Genomic DNA, 12,937 nt, shown 5'->3' on the forward strand with positions numbered 1-12,937 from the left:
CACAGCCTCAAACCACATCACACTGGACGCAGCTAACCCAGAGAGAGGTGAAAAACACCACATATAGGTTTGTACAGTAGAATCTCATTTCTTAAGAAATAAGACACAGCCTCACACCTGAAAAACTGGGAGAAAAAAGACTAAAATTTTAATAAGTAGGTATCAAAGGTGGTGCTTCCCAGGAGGCACTGGTGGTAAAGAACCTGCCTGCCAACGCAGGAGACGTGGGTTTGATTCCTGCGTCCAGAAGATCCCCTGGAGTAGGAAGCGGCAACCCACTCCAGTACTCTTGCCTGGAGAATCCCGTGGACAGAGGAGCCTGGCCAGGCTACAATCCATAGGGTCGCAAAAGAGTTGGACACGATTGAGCACACACTTCAAGTTTTAGTTTACTAGAGGTTTACTACGGCTCTCTCTGAAGCACTGATAGGTACACATACACCCAATGTGGGGGTGAGCACAGAGCAGTCACCACAGAGGGTGAGCCGAGCAAGTTTTACCCTCATCCAGTAATTCCAACTCATTCAAGAACTTGTAGATACAGAGTTAAAGACGGGATATTTCTGACTTCATAAATGCCTCTTCCTTATTTTTATGCATCCTATTGCTTAAAATAAAATCCAATAAAATCCTTAGGTATATTCTGACGACAAATAATAACCACTGGTCTATGTCTGGGCTAGAATAAATCAGTCCTACACACAAACAAGTGCCTGTTACGTTCTTTATGTTTCGGCAAAATCCTACAGACTACGAGGCAAATTATCTTTGTCAGCATCTACAGCATCGGAGAAGGCAGTGGCACCCCACTCCAGTACTCTTGCCTGGAAAATCCCATGGATGGAGGGGCCTGGTAGGCTGCACTCCATGGGGTCGCTAGGAGTCGGACACGACTGAGCGACTTCACTTTCACTTTTCACTTTCATGCATTGGAGAAGGAAATGGCAACCCACTCCAGTGTTCTTGCCTGGAGAATCCCAGGGACGGGGGAGCCTGGTGGGCTGCCATCTATGGGCTCGCACAGAGTCGGATACAACTGAAGTGACTTAGCAGCAGCAGCAGCAACAGCATAAACTTCCCTGGTGGCTCAGATGGTAAACCATCTGCCTACAATGCGGGAGACCTGGGTTTGACCCCTGGGTTGGGAAGATCCCCTGGAGGAGGGCATGGCAATCCACTCCAGTATCCTTGCCTGGAAAATCCCATGGACAGAGAAACCTGGTAGGCAAAACATAACTGAGCGACTTCACTTTCTTTTCACTTTCTTTCACAGCATAAATCGGTTCCATTAAATTAAGGGAAAAAGAGAGACAGAATTACCACAGCCTTATAAACAACTCTTACAGTCCTGAGATATTTAAGAATATTCTTTTATATTGAAATGGAACAAGAGAGGAAAACTCACCCAGGAGCCTACTGGTTGGCCTGAAGTCACCTGCACCCTGGGGCCACGGATGCTTGAGAGACTTTGCTAGAAAAGTTAAACCACATGACTCTGATAGAAAGAATACATTTCAAGATTAAAGCATGAAATAAAACCCAAAATACAAATGTGAATTTGTTGTAAATCACCTCTGCTGTATGATTTACAGAATACCTACCACAGGGCAGGGGAGCAACGTGAGGGGAATAAGAAACATGGGTGTAGAGGAAATATCTACCCTTGTTTCCATTGCCCATGACTGACTCTTCTCATATTTTCATGCTAATAAATGGCTCTTTTTCAAAATTCTAAAAAACACCCTTGTTTTGATAATATCATTAAACTACTAACAGACAGACTTCTGAAAATACGTGTGCTTGTGCTCAATCACCAAGTCAAGTCAGACTCTGCGACCCCATGGACTGCAGCCCACCAGGCTCCTCTGTCAATAAGAGTTTCCAGGAAAGAATACTGGAGTGGTTTGCCATTTCCTTCTCCAGGGGATATTCCTGACCCAGGGATTGAACCCACATCTCCTGTGTCTCTTGCACGACAGGTGGATTCTTTACCCACCTAGTCACAGAGTGAAAATATAACTCCATGTTAATAAGAAATTAATAACAATCTTTTTTCCTGCTCTCATAAAAACAAACCACAACAGCTCTCTTAGAACCTCAAAACTCAAACCTAACAAACTCACTAGGATTAAAATTAAAATATTTCAAAAAAATTAAAATGTTAAATTCAGAATCAAAGTCTCTGTCTCCATATGGGGAAAACTCGATACAACAATTTACATTAATACACTAAGATTTCTATAAATAAACAACTTAAGGGAAACAAACATTGGTGAAATCCACTCACTTTCCATCCTTTGAGAATCCTTTCCTTGCAAAAACATTGGCCAAAGAGTAAGTGCTGGATTGAGCTTACTGGAAAAGGATGCTGACTTTATATTCAATCTTGGCTTCTCCAAAGAATCAAAGTTTTTATTCTCCATGGGTGACACATAACAAGCGAAGTTCTTTGCAACCAGATCATCGTTAACACAAACCTGTGTAAACATTTCATGAATAAGACAAACACAGTCATGTGACTGTTCAAAAAACACGCCGAACTTAACTGAAAACTTTAATCTTCAGAAAAATTATTTTATAGAACAGAATTGGACAGAAATTGATCTCGTGACTTCTGCTTTAGTAATGGTGAACTATACACTTCTGGCCAACCTTCTTTGAGAAGAAAAACAGGAGAAAATCTTTTTAGATAATACCTTTGGATGGACATACCCAGAATACATAAAGAACTCTCAAAAAACTCAATTAAAAGAAAACAAAACCAATTTTTAAACAGGCAAAACATAGCAGTTAAAAGAATACAGCACTAGCATAAAAACAGACACATAGTTCAATGGAACAGAAAGATAGCCCAGAAATAAACCCAGATATATATGGTCAATACAATTACTAAAAAGGAGCTAAGACTATATAATGGGGAAATGACAGTCTCTTCAATAAACTGTGTTGGGAAAACTAGACAGCTAAATGCATAAGAATGAAACTGTGCCATTAACTCACACCATACACAAACAAACTCAAAATGGATTAAAGACTTGAATATAAGATCTGACACCATAAAACTCATACAAGAAAACATAGGTGATAATGAGCTCCTTGACACTGGTCTTGGTGATAATTTTTGGAGTCTGACACCAAAAGCAAAGGCAACAGAAGTGAAGATAAACCAGGAGAACGACACACATCAAACCAGAAAGCTTCTTCTGAGCCAAAACAGCACCAAGAAAACAAAAGCATTTTTAATAAGAGGAAACATCTGTTAAGTCACTTATTATCTGATAAGAGGTTAATACCCAAAATACATAAAAACTCATAAACAATAGTAACCAACAAACCCCAAATAATCCAATTTAAAAATGGGCAGAGGATCTGAATCGACCTTTTCCCAAACAAGACATGCAGATGGTCAACAGGGACAAGAAAGATGTTGGATATCACGAATCACCAGGGAAATGCAAATCAGAACCAGGGTGAGGTACCACTTCACATCTGTCAGAATGGCTATCATTAAAAAGACAAGAAACACCCAGGGCAGGTGTTTCAAGGATGTGGAGAAAAAGGAACCCTTAGGCACTACTGGTAGGAATGTAAATTGGCATAGTCACTCCGGAAAACAGTACCAAGGTTCCTTTAGAAATTAAAAACAGAATTCCCATACAATCCAGCAATTCCACTTCTGGGTCTTTATCTAAAGAAAACAAAAACATTAGCTTGAAAAGACACACGCATCTCGGTGTTCACTACAATGTTATTTACAATAGCCAAAATTACGGAAACAATCTAAGTATTCATCGGTGGATGAACGGATAAAAAAAAATGTGATGTATATACATATACACACAATGGGATATTATTTGGTCACAAAAAGAATGAAATCTTTCCATCCGTGACAACATATACTCACCTTAAGGACATTACACTATATGACATAAGAGAAAGACAAAAGCTACATAATCTCCACTTCTATGTGGAATCTAAATACGAAACAGAACAAGCTCACAGACAGAGAACAGACCGGTGACTGCCAGAGCTGGGGTCAGGGGCACAGAGGGAGAAGGTCGTGAAATGGGAGAAGGGAGTCAAAAGGTAAAAACTTCCAATTATAAAATAAATAAGTCACGGGCATATGATGTACAGCAAGGTGGCTATAGTTAACAATACTGTATCGCATGTTTGAAAGTTGCTCAATCTTGTGATGAGAACAAGAAAAAAAATGCTGTCACTGTTGGTAATGGGTGTTAACTAGACCCTGTGCAATGCGTATGGACAAGTATTAAGGCGTCGTGCTGTACACAGGCAACTAATATCATGTTGTACATCAATTATACCTCAATTTTAAAAAGGATAAAAAAATTTTAAAAAGGAGAAAATGAAAATAAATGGGTAAAAGATCTGGATACTTCATTAAAGATATATGGATTGCAAACAGCATATGAAAAGACACTCAAGACCACTATGTCACTGAGTGAGTGAGTTAAGTCGCTCAGTCGTGTCCGACTCTGCGACCCCGTGGACTGCAGCATACATGGCTCCTCTGTCCATGGGATTTTCCAGGCAAAGGTACTGGAGTGGGCTGCCATTTCCTTCTCCAAGAAGGAAAGTGCATTAGGGAAGCGCAAATAAACTGCGATGAGAGACCACTACACACCAATGAGAATGACCATGAAAGGAATGGAGAGGATGTGGAGGAAGTGTAACTCACTGCTGATGGGACTGTACAATGGTCACTCTGGAAAGCAGTTTGGTAGTCTCTTAACACTTATAAAACCACCCAGAAGGGTGACTCCTGGGTATTTACCCAAGAAAAATGAAAGCACAGGTCCAAGGAAGACTTGCACGTGAATCGTCACAGGAGTTTCATTTGCACTTGCCCCACAGAGGCCACAGCTCAAATGTCCATCAGCAAGTGAATGGATGAACACTGTAGTATATCCAGACAGTGGAAGGGTACTGACAAAAAAGGATCAGCGTGCACGTCTCCTAAAAATTGGGTGTGAAAGAAAACAAGTTTAAAACAGAGAGAGGAAGAGAACACCCGGACACATCCCTGTGCTTCCTTTAGGAGCTAGAAAAGAACTGCTGGCCCCATTTATTTTTCTAGCAATTATGACCTCATGCAGCCACCGTCAGTCCTCTCTGCTGAGCCCGCCTCTGCTCTGTAACAGCCTGAGGTAAGGGCAAGTGTGAATGACACTGTTTTTCTTGTGTGCGTTGCTTTATTAAAATAGCATCTTAATAATAATAAAATACTTTAAAAATACAACTCTTTCACTCACCTTTTCATTTTTCAGAGTTACATAAAGGTAAACCTCAAAAGTATCTTCTTCCACAGCACACAATTTGGCTTCTACCTGGGTAGTCGCTAAATAGCATAAATGAAAACATGAAGAAGATGATGTTAAAAGTATGCTTGAGGGACTTTCCTGGGGGTCCAGTGGTTAAGACTCTGCACCTCCACTGCAGGTCTGAATCGTGGTCGGGGAACTAAGATCCCGCATGCCATGCCTCATGGCCAAAAAAATAAGAATGGGTGAAACGACTATGACCATTTGTTAACCACCCACGACTACCCAGTGCCACAATGTCTGAGAGCCTCCTCCCTCAGGAGGGCTCTGGCGGCAGGTGAGCCAAGGTGAAGGCTCTCCAGGCAAAGTCTGCCAAGTGTCCTCTGTCCCCTCAGCCCCCATCCTCCTCCGGCCGCCCTGTGACAGCACCTCGAGCACAGCTCTGGGCCGCCCTTCTTTTCCAGTGATCCCCAAACCCACAGGCCCAGCCAGAGTCTTTCCCGAGTCATTCTACCCTCTGAACGCCTGAAGAGCAGCCCCACGTGTGGGTACCGCCAGGCACGCTGCTCAGCCCACTGATGTGTCCCACTCCCTCTCACCACAAGCCTCTGTGGCAGTGCTGTTACCGCTTTACAGGCGAGGAGACCAGGCTCTCAGAAGGCTGCTCAGAGGCAGCAGAACGGTACCCAACCCAAACACTCTGCCTCCTCCAAGTCTGAGTCCCTAGGGCCCCTGTGGGCTCACAAGGGCCCGAACTACAAAACCAGAGGTGCCGCCACCTCCCATTTCTCCAGCAACAATGCCTCTGGCTGCTCCTTCACCCAGACAGCAGGGCAGTGAAGAAGAGGGGCCAGGGCCCCAACGGGCATCAGGATGCAGCCCAGCCACTGCACACCCACTACTCCTCAGCATGACCCTAGACGCTGCCCAGTTACTTGGCTCAGACTGCCAGGGCTTAGGACAGATGCCACAGAAGAGTCTAATTTACGGCCAACGATTTAAACAGAGAGCACACCAAACAGGTGCTGAGACATTCTATACATCTTCATTAGCAAGGACGGGGACCGCACAGTAGGTACCCACTGACTACCCTTTGCCTGCTAAAAAATAGGCTTTTCATCATTGCCGGTTCAATGAAATGCATGTAAATTATTTTGCAGTGCTGCGGTTTTACACAGACTAAGAAAGAGGCATTATCACCGTGTAAGGGTGCCTCACCTACACAATTCCTTGCTGATTTCTCTTGTCAATTACTGATGTCCACATCCATCCCTCAGATTCCAAGGGTACAAAGTCACTGTGATACTTGGAGTGGAAAAAGCTCCATGTGACTTATGAATCCCCCTGAGGGGGGAGGTCAAACAGCAAAGCACACACGTGTCAAACCCTTTCCCCAACTGAAGGTGAAACCCCCTTGGGTGTCAGTTCAAAGCAGGCAGCTGCGGTCATGCACTTGCCTTACCTTTCAGGATGTTCTGGAAGTACTGAATAGCTGCACTGTCCCACTTCTTGGCCCGTCTGGAAGAGAACAAAGGCAATCTCATGAAATAAAAGCCAAGGCTAGTCATGCTAACATCACTTTGAAATTACACACTGGATGTTTCGGACATTACACACGGAACATATGAGCAGGAAATGGGGAGTCTAGCTCTGGCCTGGGGTGATGACCCCAGCTGCACCCCGCAGTAGGCTTCTCTCCCACCACCTCCTGTGCCAGTGTAGAGACTCACTGCGAATGGGCCCTTTGTGGGGCTTCCTGCACTACCGTGCCCACCTCCATGGCATCATCCATCCCAACACCATTGTCCCATTTACCTGCAACATCTGTCTCCCCAGCCAGGGTGCTAGCTCCCTGGAACAGGGACCCTGAGTGAGGAATGCTCAGCACACACTGGCAGAGGGAGGGCTCCCTACGTGTTGGTTAAACCAAAGTTCTAAGAGTGGCCATGGGGAGCCCAGGCCCTGCTGTCTCATGGTATTCCTCACTCTGACGACTCCCTTTCACTGTGTCCCATCTCTCCCCATCATCTTGTCCTTTCCTCTGTGCGATACTGTGATTTATAGTAAGACATATAAACTTGGTCATTGTCACTGTTTCTGGCACAGAGCTCAGTGATGAGAGTAATAAAAGGTGTCTTTTGTTATGTTAATGAGGTGACCTGTAGAAAGTGCCTAGGTAACTTAGAGATGAGGGCTGGTTGCCAGGGGAACCAACCTTGTGATTAGAGGGTTGCAACTTTCAATCCCACTCCCTGGACCTTTGGGGAGGGGAGAGGTACTGGAGGTTGAATCAACTGTCAAAGGCCAATGATTTAATCAATCATGACTAGGTAATGAAGCCTCCATAAACACTGAAAATGGACTAGGTTGGGAGCCTCTGGGCTGGTGAACACTTGGAAATGTGGGGGAACAGGTGTCCCTGGAGGGAAGGCAGCCCCTTTCCCTAGACCCTGCCCCATGCATCTCTTCCATCTGGCTGCTCCCGAGTTATTTCATTTAAACTAAACTGGTGAAAATTAGAGTGCACTGTCTTATTGGCAAATTTACCTTAAGAATGTTTGTTGAAGCTCTTTGCCAATACATGTACTCCCTTCTACTCTCAGTCTTTCTCCTGGGGGCATATAATTGGCATACTAGCTGCCCCTAACTGTCCCTCTCTTGATAGACAGCTAGGTTGTTTCCAAACAATTCTGCACTGTACATTGATGTAGAGATATATACACGCACACATGCACACGAGTACACATGTACCTCTCACACTCCCACCCCCCCATCTCGTCATCTGACCATGCTGCCAGTGTAGATATATACACACACGCATGCACATGTGTACACATGTACCTCTCACACTCACACCCCCCCATCTCGTCATCTGACCACGCTGCCAGTGTAGATGTATACACGCACGCATGCACATGTGTACACATGTACCTCTCACACTCCCACCCCCCCATCTCGTCATCTGACCACGCTGCCAGTGTAGATATATACACGCACGCATGCACATGTGCACACATGTACCTCTCACACTCACACCCCCCCATCTCGTCATCTGACCACGCTGCCAGTGTAGATGTATACACGCACGCATGCACATGTGTACACATGTACCTCTCACACTCACACCCCTCCATCTCGTCATCTGACCACGCTGCCAGTGTAGATATATACACGCACGCATGCACATGTGTACACATGTACCTCTCACACTCACACCCCCCCCATCTCGTCATCTGACCACGCTGCCAGTGTAGATGTATACACGCACGCAAGCACCTGAGTACACATGCACCTCTCACACTCACAGCCCCATCTCGTCATCTGACCACGCTGCCAGTGTAGACGTATACACGCACGCATGCACATGAGTACACATGCACCTCTCACACTCACACCCCCATCTCGTCATCTGACCACGCTGCCAGTGTTTGTATGGGATGGGTCCCGGCACTGGGCAGTGCTGTGTCAGGGTTATGACTGTGATCTTTGCTGCCTTGAATGAGCACTCCCTGAGGTCCTGGGGGCAGCGCCCCCACCCCTGCCCTTGCACTCCGCCTTCCCCTCTCCTCCATCGCTGCAGCTTTGTGGGGAATAAAGCTGCAGGAAGCAGCACAGTTCTGATTCAGATTGCATGGCCTGGTGGTACTGCGTTCTGAGTTCTCTCTCAGCTTGGAAGCTGCCTCCATGACCGATGCTTTGTGAGGCCTGTGGAGACCCTCCCATCTCCACAGCCCCGGCCCTCATCACCTGTAGTCCCCCTGGTCCGATGAGAGCATCACTCTTGCAGCTGCCTTGGGACCCACACCAATAAGATACTAAGCCAGCTGGTAAATTCGCCAATAAGACAGTGCATTCTAATTTTCAGTAAATGTGAATATGCATAAAAGCACCAACAAAGGTCTGCCAATTCAGAGCCTGAAAAGGTCACAGAGGCTTCCCAGGAGGGAGGGCAGGAGGGAAGAAACAGGGCTGGAGAAGGATGCCTGGACTTTTCGCTAATGTTTCATGATCCGATGTAACCATGTTTCTCTTTACAGTTAACTTGCTCTTTTTTGTAAAACAAAACAAAACAAAAAAACAGAGCCTGGGTCTTACTCTAAAGCCCCCTACACTGCAGCCTCTGGAGATGGCTGCATGGCCAGGTTTGACAGGCTGATTCAGAAGATCCCTCCTGAAGGACAAAGAGACCTTTGAAATCGTTCTGGCACTTCTCATAAAGACTTGATTTCACATAAACTTCCTACACTCAATTTAAGACTTTTACTAATGATTCAGCATACATTAGAAGCTGTACTTACACAATTTCAGCACTGTCTTCACAGAAGTTAATGTGCAATGTGACAGGTTTTGTGCAGTACAGTCTGAATTTTTTTGCTCTGTAGGGAAGCTGCATAAAAGTTTCTATGGCAACTCGGATGCTTAACAGTGAAACAAAAACAGTTTCATGATTAAAAAAAAAATTATATATAACATATTTCTTTAAAGTCCACCTATATAATTAACATACTTAATGTAAAACACACAAAATCTGATTCTAATACAGCCACCACCAACAGCAAATGCTTGGAGACAGTTGCCCAACAAGGTGAAAACTGGTTCTTGGGGGCAGAGGGAAAAAACCTTACTTCTCTATGTATAAAGCACAAAAATACATGTAGTATATAAATACATACAGCACCTAAAAGATACTCAGTAATCTTTGGCATTAAAATTTCATGGCATGGCGGCAGGGAGGGATTAGAAAAATACTGTCTCCTTAGAATGAGAAACACTGGGTAATTACGAACAAACCTGGAGGCAAATTTTATTTAAGATTTTAAAATTTCAGTTTCAATCCACAACCAGAATTACCTTTAACTTTCTGTAAATAAGCTGATGTTTTCAGAATCACTGTTTGTCAACTCTGCACAAAAGAGCTGATGGACTGCAGTTTGATAACCAAGTTGTTGCACATTTTTATTTCCATTCTCCTTCATGAAAATGATAGCGCATTTGCACATACAGTTTCGACATCAACATGTTCTCAGGGCCATGTGTGGGCAGCCTGGCCACCTCGTCTCAAACAGTTAAGAGAAAGTGATGGCACTAACCACCCCTCCAGGCTTCCTTGCTCTAATCAAATAATTCTCTTGCCAAAAACAAACTAAATTTAAAAACCCAAATGCTAGTAGGAAATCTCTCACGCCGTTAATTATCATGTTATTTTTAATAACCAGTATGGCTTATAAAGTGAGATGGCTGGATGAGATGGTTGGATGGCATCACCGACTCGATGGACATGAGTTTGAGTAAGCTCCGGGAGTTGGTGATGGACAGGGAAGCCTGGCGTGTTGCAGTCCATGGGATTGCAAAGAGCTGGACTCAGCTGAACGACTGAACTGAACTGAACTGATGGTTATAAAGGTGCAGAAGCACAAGCCGGATAGGCATCGCCTCTCCCGTGAACACTTGCCAGCCTCCCGTGTGGGAGCAGCCTCCTAGTACAGACTCCCGGTCAGGGTGTCGCCTCTCCTGTAGCTGGGACTGTTCTTTCTCTTTCGGAAGAAGAGTCCTCACATTTACTTATTATTTATTAAACTGACATCCGCTGACACTGGCGCAGGAATCATGAAAAAATTACCAAAACACCAAGACTGACTTGCTGAGAGTGTTTTCTAGGGAACTGCAATGTGTGCGTGGTCCTGGAATCTGCGAGGGTCACTCTGTGACAGTCACACCCTCACTCTGCTAAGTGGGATAAGCAGGGACACATGTCCTTCTCTCTGTAATCTGGAGCCGTGCCAGCAAACCATCCTCTGTGTAGTAAAGCAAGGGCTTCCTAAAGGACCCACTCCATCACTTGAGCAGGGACAGGTCACACCAGGCCAGGCAAACGGCTGGCCAAGAGCACCTGCCCTTTCCAGGAAGGATGGTGGAAGGAGGGCTGGAGCTGCCTGCTGATCCCTCATCCCAACCACCTGCTCTTACACTCACTGCTCATAAAACTGGAACCTGCAATCTGCTCTTCTTGAAGCTAAAAAATTCCAGTTTATGACCTCTCATCCCTTTATTTGAAAATTAATACTCTCCGTCAAAACTGACATTTGTCCCCCCAAAGAGCTAAAGCAAAATAAATATGTACTTACTTTCTGGATTTCACTGGAATGTATCTGGCAAAATCCACAAGGAAACACTCTGCGAGGTAATGGTCTGCTGAAGACACGATTGACTTAATAACTGCCCTGCACCAGCACTTTAGTTCCTGACAATAAACCACACAAACCTACAAAATAAGAAGAAAACTTGAGCATTAAATTCTCTAGTCATACTCAGAAAACTATAAGATACTGATAAAAGAAATCAAAGATGACACAAACAGATGGAGAGATATACCGCATTCTTGGATTGGAAGAATCAATATTGTGAAAATGACCACACTACCCAAAGCAAACTACATATTCAGTGCAATCCCTATCAAATTACCAATGGCATTTTTCACATAATTAGAACACAAAATTTTACAATTTGCATGGAAACACAAAAGACCATGAATAGCCAAGTCAAGAAAGAAAAATAAAGCTGGAGGAATTAGGCTCCCTGACTTCAAATTATACAAAGCCAGTCATCAAAACAGTATGGTACTGGCACCAAAGAAAGAAAGAAAGAAAGAAACAGGAATATAGATCAATGGAACAGGATGGAGAGTTCAGATACAAATCCATGCACCTACAGTCACCTAATCCATGACAAAAGAAATAAGACTCTACAGTGGAGGAAAGACAGTCTCTTCAATAAGTGATGCTGGCCAAACTGGACAGCTACACATAAAAGAATGAAATTAAAACACTCCCTAACACCATACACAAAAACAAACTCAGAATGGATTAAAGACCTAAATGTAAGACCAGACACTATAAAACTCTTGGAGGAGAACATAGGCATAACAGTCTCTGACATAAAACACAGCAAGATCTTTTTAATACACTTCCTAGAGTAATAAAAATAAAAACAAACAAATAGACCTAGTTAAACGTAAAAGCTTTTGCAAAGAAAAGTGAAAATGAAAGCTGCTCACTGTGTCTGACTCTTTGCAACCCCATTAACTATACAGTCCGTGGAATTCTCCAGGCCAGAATACTGGAGTGGGTAGCCCTTCTCTTCCCCAGATCTTCCCAACCCAGGGATCAAACCCAGGTCTCCCATATTGCAGGCAGATTCTTTACCAGCTGAGCCACAAAGGAAGCCCAAGAATACTAGAGTGGAAAGCCTATCCCTTCTCCAATGGATCTTCCCGACCCAGGAAGTGAACCAGGGTCTCCTGCATTGCAGGCGGATTCTTTACCAACTGAGCTATGGGAAGCTATAAACAAAATGAGAAGATGACCCTCAGAATGGGAGAAAATATTTGCAAACAAAGCAACCGATGAGGGATTAATCTCCAAAATATACAAACAGCTCATGCAGCTCAATATCAAAAAAACAAACAATCCAATCAAAAAGTGAGAAGATCTAAATAGACATTTCTCCAAAGAATATAGATAGATGATTTAAAAAGCACATGAAAAGATGCTCACCACCACTAACAATTAGAGAGATATAAGTCAAAACTACAGTAAAGATATCACCTCACACTGGTCAGAATAGCCATCTCTGAAAAATCTAAAGATAATAAA

General features: G+C 44.1%; 1 protein-coding gene across 3 annotated transcripts in view; it reads right to left on the reverse strand.

Moving 5' to 3' along the window:
• TDRD12 (tudor domain containing 12) overlaps positions 1–12,937 on the reverse strand; it is a 76,056-nt gene that overhangs the window by 49,242 nt on the left and 13,877 nt on the right. For 2 of the 3 annotated variants that reach the window (XM_027516009.1, XM_027516008.1), the window contains exons 3-8: positions 11,411–11,547; positions 9,584–9,703; positions 6,748–6,803; positions 5,277–5,362; positions 2,288–2,477; positions 1,406–1,471 (exon numbers count right to left, since the gene is read on the reverse strand). In XM_027516009.1, the coding sequence (XP_027371810.1) occupies positions 1,406–1,471; positions 2,288–2,477; positions 5,277–5,362; positions 6,748–6,803; positions 9,584–9,703; positions 11,411–11,547 (655 nt within the window). The remainder of the gene's footprint in view (positions 1–1,405; positions 1,472–2,287; positions 2,478–5,276; positions 5,363–6,747; positions 6,804–9,583; positions 9,704–11,410; positions 11,548–12,937) is intronic. The other variant, XM_027516010.1, reaches the window with a different exon arrangement.

The sequence above is a fragment of the Bos indicus x Bos taurus genome, chromosome 18 (genome assembly GCF_003369695.1).
Source record: "Bos indicus x Bos taurus breed Angus x Brahman F1 hybrid chromosome 18, Bos_hybrid_MaternalHap_v2.0, whole genome shotgun sequence".
NCBI classification, from domain to species: Eukaryota; Metazoa; Chordata; class Mammalia; order Artiodactyla; family Bovidae; genus Bos; species Bos indicus x Bos taurus.